At 41.7% G+C, this 7500-nt stretch overlaps 1 protein-coding gene across 2 annotated transcripts in view; it reads left to right on the top strand.

The window, feature by feature from the left end:
- The window catches only part of mast1a (microtubule associated serine/threonine kinase 1a), a 50498-nt gene that overhangs the window by 18307 nt on the left and 24691 nt on the right, over positions 1-7500 (top strand). For both annotated transcript variants that reach the window (XM_060860298.1, XM_060860300.1), the window contains 3 exons: positions 508-596; positions 742-817; positions 6575-6647. In XM_060860298.1, coding sequence (XP_060716281.1) covers positions 508-596; positions 742-817; positions 6575-6647 — 238 coding nt within the window. The remainder of the gene's footprint in view (positions 1-507; positions 597-741; positions 818-6574; positions 6648-7500) is intronic.

The raw sequence follows: 7500 nt of genomic DNA, 5'->3' as shown, positions 1-7500 counted from the left end.
CCAGCAGTGGCAGCTTGGTGGACCTGGGGTTCGAACCCATGACCTTCTGATCAGTAGCCCAACACCTTAACCACTGAGCCACCTCGGGAATATCCACAACCTTCATCATAGCTGCTGCTGCTGTTGTTGCCTGAAATCTTGCAAAACTCGAGTCTCTTGTTCATGAATACGTCACCGTACGTCCTTATTAAATGTTGTCATTAATGACGAGGTCGACTGAATTCGGTGAAGGGATCCATGTTATTGTTACGGGGTGTAAATGTAATGCTAATTAATCGTGAAACTCGTTTAACCGTCATGTTTTGGTGAGTAAACGAAGCCATGGCGTGAACAGTGTTTTTAATTTGGTGTAGCTGTAGTTGGTCATTGTTGCTGTTGCTTGTACGGTCATTTAAGCAGTCTAAGCAGAATATACAACAACCAGCAACAAGAGGAAACACACACACACTTGCACACACACTTACTGTACACACACTCCCTCACGTCTAGCTTGTTTGTGTGTTGCAGCTGTCGCACCAGTAACAGGAAGAGTCTAATCCTGACCAGTACGTCCCCGACCCTGCCACGACCCCATTCACCTCTACCTGGACACATAGGTAAGAAACACGCCTCGATCCTTCCATGTGTAACACACTTCTTACTGGTGTTTTCCTCCAACCGCACACAAGCAAACCTCATGTTCAAAATATCTCGTATGTAATCATTTTGGTTTCTGCTCTCTTTCTCTTTTTGTTTAAACAGGAAGCAGTCCACTGGACAGTCCTCGTACCTTTTCACCCAGCGGCCCTGCACACTTCTCTTTCACCCCCTCTAGAAGGTAAAAAGTAAAAAAAACATCTTGTAGAACCTGATCACCTGCTTTAGTGGTTTGATTCAAATTAAATATTGATTCATTTTGATTCTTTTGAATCACCCCTTAGAGTCGAATTTATACACTACTTAATGGCAGGGTCTCCAGAAAACTGAGTCGGGCCGATAATAAACAAAAATCAAAACAAAAATCAAAACAAACGTGTAGCCAATGAGCAGAAAGGGGCGTGTCTTGTCAATATGGGCAGAGAGAGTGTTCAGTGCGCATGTGTGACATTAGCAGAAAGCGGTTTTAACATTGACATGGAGGATAAAAACAAAGAAAGAAAGAGAAGAAAGACTTACGATAAGGTAAGAAGTAGGACGTGTTAATATAGGATCAGCTTTCCAGCGCTGGAGAGAACTGAAGGAGCAGGAAGTTGGTCACATATTCACAGATTGGAGTTTCCTGAGTCAATAACTCCTGAGCTAAACGCTGTTACTACACAAATAACACCTCTTTTCTATCGTAGTAATGTAGAGACGCAGCTACAACCACGTTTTGTGTAGTAACAGCGTTTAGCTCAGGAGTTATTGACTCAGGAAACTCCAATCTGTGAATATGTGACCAACTTTACTTAAGACGCCGAGGCGCTTTTTTCCTTCTCGATAGGTGAGTAACGTTGGTTTTGCTTTGTTACACAGAACTAATATATGCCTTTGTCCTTTACATGATTATGCTTGTGTGTCATTTTTGCTTGTTTGTTAGTCTACAATCGTATTGTTCTTCCCTTCAGCTATGATAAAGACACATTTCTTTTCAGTAATTGCCTGGGTTACGTATGTATGTGTGGGCGGAGCTATCGATACAGGGGTGGGACCCATTTGGGTTAGGGGCGTGTTTGTTTTGGTGATTTCAAATGTCAACATTGGCTTTCAAAAATCGGAGACCCCACCTTTAATGAATTAAATGAATCAAAGCTCATACCATCAACCACTACATGTCTGATTCACTTGAAAGAGCCATTCAGGAAGACTTAAAGCTTTTTTTAACTAATCTATTTTCTTTGCCTTGACATTAAAGTGTACTAAAGTGACAACGTGAACAGTGTGGGTTTGGAAAAGTCTAAAATATCCCTCAATAGTATACACGTTTAGGGGAAGACACGAGTGACGCCCTGGTGTATAGCCATTTTAATATCCATTATTCATTATCTAAACACAACCTCTTTTGTTTGCGCGACTCTCATATCTGACGAACGAGACGCGGTGTGATAGATTTGTTTAAAAATGCGATTGTAGACAAATATGTGAATATCGGAGATGGATCGTTTGCATCACGTGTAAACACGAGGTGGAGGAAATGAATGGCTCTGTAACCGATTCTTAACGATATAACGGTGCCGGCGTCATCCATTAATTATGATAATGTTCATCATTAGTCATTCACCAGGCTGAATAATTTTAAATGCAGTTCCCCTCCTCCTGAGGTCCGCAGCGACGACTCATTTGTCTCGCCCGTATTAATAGTTTAGTGTTACCATGGCGACCGTTTTCGTCAGGGCCGTAATCCATTTAATCCTGTAGGTTGGTCGAGAAGAGAACATCAGCATTGACAGACGTGTCGGCGTGATGTCTGACACGGGTATTGACGTATTGACGTTACGCACTCTTATATCGATTTGAATTAGTTATTAGACACATGCTAGTAGCTCACAAACTGAGTATTGAGTAAATCAGTGTCTCTCAACAAAGGCTTAGAGGATGCGCTAATGCTAGAATTTCAAGACACTACACCGATATCTGCACACGTATGTAACTATTTTCTCAGTGTTTTACTCTGACATCCATCTAAAAATAAAGCTTTTTCTTTTAACTTCCAAGATAATGAACTTTTTACATTATTAAAAAAACTAACGGCGTTGTCAGAGCGTCAGCCTGTACGTATCTGTCGCATGATACCAACGTCGCATGTTATGACCAGATTGCTCTGTACTACCATATGAAGTATTAACATATTGTATACCACTGTTTATTTTCTTGCTAACATGCCCAAATATATCACTGTGGTCTTAAAGTAAACTGGACATTGAGGACGCATGCTGCTAGGACACCAGAAGCTTAAGACAGACTAGTGCTAACATTGTTCAGGAAAAGTTGCCTCAAAGTGACAGCAGTTTTACAAGCTACGCTTGCACTTCCGACATCATGTGGCACGACCAACGGAAACAACAAACGAGACTTTGAAGTATCTCAGATATTAGCGTGGACAATTAGGATCGGATGGATCGCTCTTGGGACAGTCGTTTATCTGAAAGACGAGTGCAGGAAGAGGGGGGGGAGTGGAGGAAGTCAGAGAGACGATCGATCCAAAGACCAGGCCGTGGGAGCACATTATTTCCTGTCTGATGGACTCAGTTAAATCAGAGCAGCATTCAGAGAAACCGTGCTAGCATGGCACAAAACAATGCTAACCAGTAAAATCAGGTTAATTTGTTTGAAAGGTGAATGAATAAAAGCTTTTATTTTCTATTCATACAGATGGTGTTTGAGGCACTGAGGCTCAGAACAGTGCTTGTCTTTAGAAGGCGTGTTTTCTCGCCGCATGTTTACAACGCCAATGACAGACCATCATCATGTAACGGTTGCTCGGCAACTAACTCCAACGCTAAGTGAACTGTTTTGTTGCCGGTCGCTGGAAGCTTCATCAGCTCTGCTTTCCGTGTGTTACAGACTGAAGATTTCCCGAATGTGCGGCTCAAATAAAGCGTGTTATTGTTCTTCTTATCTGAGCTGTACGTGACGGTCCATCTCTAATGCTGCTTGTTTATCCAGCGCAGTTCACTACACTAAATAGGTTGTTGACTTCACTTTAATAGGGTTTTCTCTAACACGCTTCACCATAATGCACTTATTTGGTTGGCTTCCATTAATCAGTTAGGAAATCAACTCTTGTGGAACTTCATCTTCACTTCATCTTCTGAAGTGGAATAATGTATCTTCTATCATCATCTACATTCCAGTATTCTCCAGTTAAACCATGCTACGTCCCAGTATTCTCCACTAAACCATACTACGTCCCAGTATTCTCCAGTTAAACCATACTACGTCCCAGTATTCTCCACTAAACCATACTACGTCCCAGTATTCTCCACTAAAACCATACTACGTCCCAGTATTCTCCAGTTAAACCATGCTACATCCCAGTATTCTCCAGTTAAACCATACTACGTCCCAGTATTCTCCAGTTAAACCATACTACGTCCCAGTATTCTCCACTAAACCATACTACGTCCCAGTATTCTCCAGTTAAACCATACTACGTCCCAGTATTCTCCACTAAACCATACTACGTCCCAGTATTCTCCACTAAAACCATACTACGTCCCAGTATTCTCCAGTTAAACCATGCTACATCCCAGTATTCTCCAGTTAAACCATACTACGTCCCAGTATTCTCCAGTTAAACCATACTACGTCCCAGTATTCTCCACTAAACCATACTACGTCCCAGTATTCTCCAGTTAAACCATACTACGTCCCAGTATTCTCCACTAAACCATACTACTTCCCAGTATTCTCCAGTTAAACCATACTACGTCCCAGTATTCTCCACTAAAACCATACTACGTCCCAGTATTCTCCAGTTAAACCATACTACGTCCCAGTATTCTCCACTAAAACCATACTACGTCCCAGTATTCTCCAGTTAAACCATACTACGTCCCAGTATTCTCCACTAAAACCATACTACGTCCCAGTATTCTCCAGTTAAACCATACTACGTCCCAGTATTCTCCACTAAAACCATACTATGTCCCAGTATTCTCCAGTTAAACCATACTACGTCCCAGTATTCTCCAGTTAAACCATACTACGTCCCAGTATTCTCCAGTTAAACCATACTACGTCCCAGTATTCTCCACTAAACCATACTACGTCCCAGTATTCTCCAGTTAAACCATACTACGTCCCAGTATTCTCCACTAAAACCATACTACGTCCCAGTATTCTCCAGTTAAACCATACTACGTCCCAGTATTCTCCACTAAAACCATACTATGTCCCAGTATTCTCCAGTTAAACCATACTACGTCCCAGTATTCTCCAGTTAAACCATACTACGTCCCAGTATTCTCCACTAAACCATACTACGTCCCAGTATTCTCCACTAAACCATACTACGTCCCAGTATTCTCCAGTTAAACCATACTACGTCCCAGTATTCTCCAGTTAAACCATACTACGTCCCAGTATTCTCCACTAAACCATACTACTTCCCAGTATTCTCCAGTTAAACCATACTACGTCCCAGTATTCTCCACTAAAACCATACTACGTCCCAGTATTCTCCAGTTAAACCATACTACGTCCCAGTATTCTCCACTAAAACCATACTACGTCCCAGTATTCTCCAGTTAAACCATACTACGTCCCAGTATTCTCCAGTTAAACCATACTACGTCCCAGTATTCTCCAGTTAAACCATACTACGTCCCAGTATTCTCCAGTTAAACCATACTACGTCCCAGTATTCTCCACTAAACCATACTACGTCCCAGTATTCTCCAGTTAAACCATACTACGTCCCAGTATTCTCCACTAAACCATACTACGTCCCAGTATTCTCCAGTTAAACCATACTACGTCCCAGTATTCTCCACTAAAACCATACTATGTCCCAGTATTCTCCAGTTAAACCATACTACGTCCCAGTATTCTCCAGTTAAACCATACTACGTCCCAGTATTCTCCAGTTAAACCATACTACGTCCCAGTATTCTCCACTAAACCATACTACGTCCCAGTATTCTCCACTAAAACCATACTACGTCCCAGTATTCTCCACTAAAACCATACTACGTCCCAGTATTCTCCAGTTAAACCATACTACGTCCCAGTATTCTCCACTAAAACCATACTACGTCCCAGTATTCTCCAGTTAAACCATACTACGTCCCAGTATTCTCCACTAAAACCATACTACGTCCCAGTATTCTCCAGTTAAACCATACTACGTCCCAGTATTCTCCAGTTAAACCATACTACGTCCCAGTATTCTCCAGTTAAACCATACTACGTCCCAGTATTCTCCACTAAAACCATACTACATCCCAGTATTCTCCAGTTAAACCATACTACGTCCCAGTATTCTCCACTAAACCATACTACGTCCCAGTATTCTCCACTAAACCATACTATGTCCCAGTACTCTCCAGTTAAACCATACTACGTCCCAGTATTCTCCACTAAAACCATACTACGTCCCAGTATTCTCCAGTTAAACCATACTACGTCCCAGTATTCTCCAGTTAAACCATACTACGTCCCAGTATTCTCCACTAAAACCATACTACGTCCCAGTATTCTCCAGTTAAACCATACTACGTCCCAGTATTCTCCAGTTAAACCATACTACGTCCCAGTATTCTCCACTAAAACCATACTACGTCCCAGTATTCTCCAGTTAAACCATACTACGTCCCAGTATTCTCCAGTTAAACCATACTACGTCCCAGTATTCTCCACTAAAACCATACTACGTCCCAGTATTCTCCACTAAAACCATACTACGTCCCAGTATTCTCCAGTTAAACCATACTACGTCCCAGTATTCTCCACTAAAACCATACTACGTCCCAGTATTCTCCAGTTAAACCATACTACGTCCCAGTATTCTCCACTAAAACCATACTACGTCCCAGTATTCTCCAGTTAATAGCATAACGCATCGTCTGTGGCTTGGGATTTAGCTCATTCTTATGTGTGTGTTGTGCCTCTTCAGGGCTGATGGACGCCGCTGGTCTCTGGCTTCACTGCCGTCTTCTGGATACGGCACCAACACTCCCAGCTCCACGGTACACACACACACACAAACACACACAATGAGAAAGCCACATTATATTTAAATAATTTCAATAAAATTTACTCTTATTATATAATCCTGTTTCTAACGTATTAAAAGTTTTTAAATAACTTAGATTACATTATTACTCAGGTCCATGAAAATCCGTGTCCGTGTGTGTCCGTGTGTGTCCGTCCGTGTGTGTGTGTGTCCGTGTGTGTGTGTGTGTCCGTCCTTTGAAGTTTTTGACTAAGCTGAAAGAAAGCTTGAGCAGCTGGAGGATCAGATTGTGTATTTAGTAAAGCTCACTGAAGATAATGAGATTACACCACATTTGCATATGCATGAATATGGAGATCTCGTAGAGGGATCTCGAGCAGCAATTAGCATGTATTTGCATATTTAATTTTTAACACCCAGCTCGATAAAACTCGCGTGCGTCTAATCGTACCTTATCTGTGTTCAATTTAATTAAAGATCTCGCACACTTTCACAGGCTTCGTCCCACAACAGGGCCGACTTTCACAGAAGGTGTTCAGGTCAAAAATGTTTGTGTGTGTGAGGGAAAGAATTCAAGCAGTGATGTGAATGTTCTGGATGTTAAAGTCACATTTCTCGTCACACCTGAGCTTTGAACGCTTGAGTATCGAAGCAGAGGCTTAAAGTGGAAATATATACAGCGATGTAAAAAATTCACACGGCCCTTTAACACTACAGGTGTAAAAACAAAGTCTGTATTTTTCCCACCTTTAATGTTAGACTCAAGAACTGAAGCAATAAAACAAATAGAAACAAAAAACATTTTTTTTTTCCCCAAAATGCTCCACATCTGTCTCTCTGTCCATCTCTCTCTCTCACTCTCTCTC

Source organism: Tachysurus vachellii, chromosome 24 (genome assembly GCF_030014155.1).
Source record: "Tachysurus vachellii isolate PV-2020 chromosome 24, HZAU_Pvac_v1, whole genome shotgun sequence".
NCBI lineage: Eukaryota > Metazoa > Chordata > Actinopteri > Siluriformes > Bagridae > Tachysurus > Tachysurus vachellii.
This window is presented reverse-complemented; position numbering and strand designations above follow the sequence as displayed.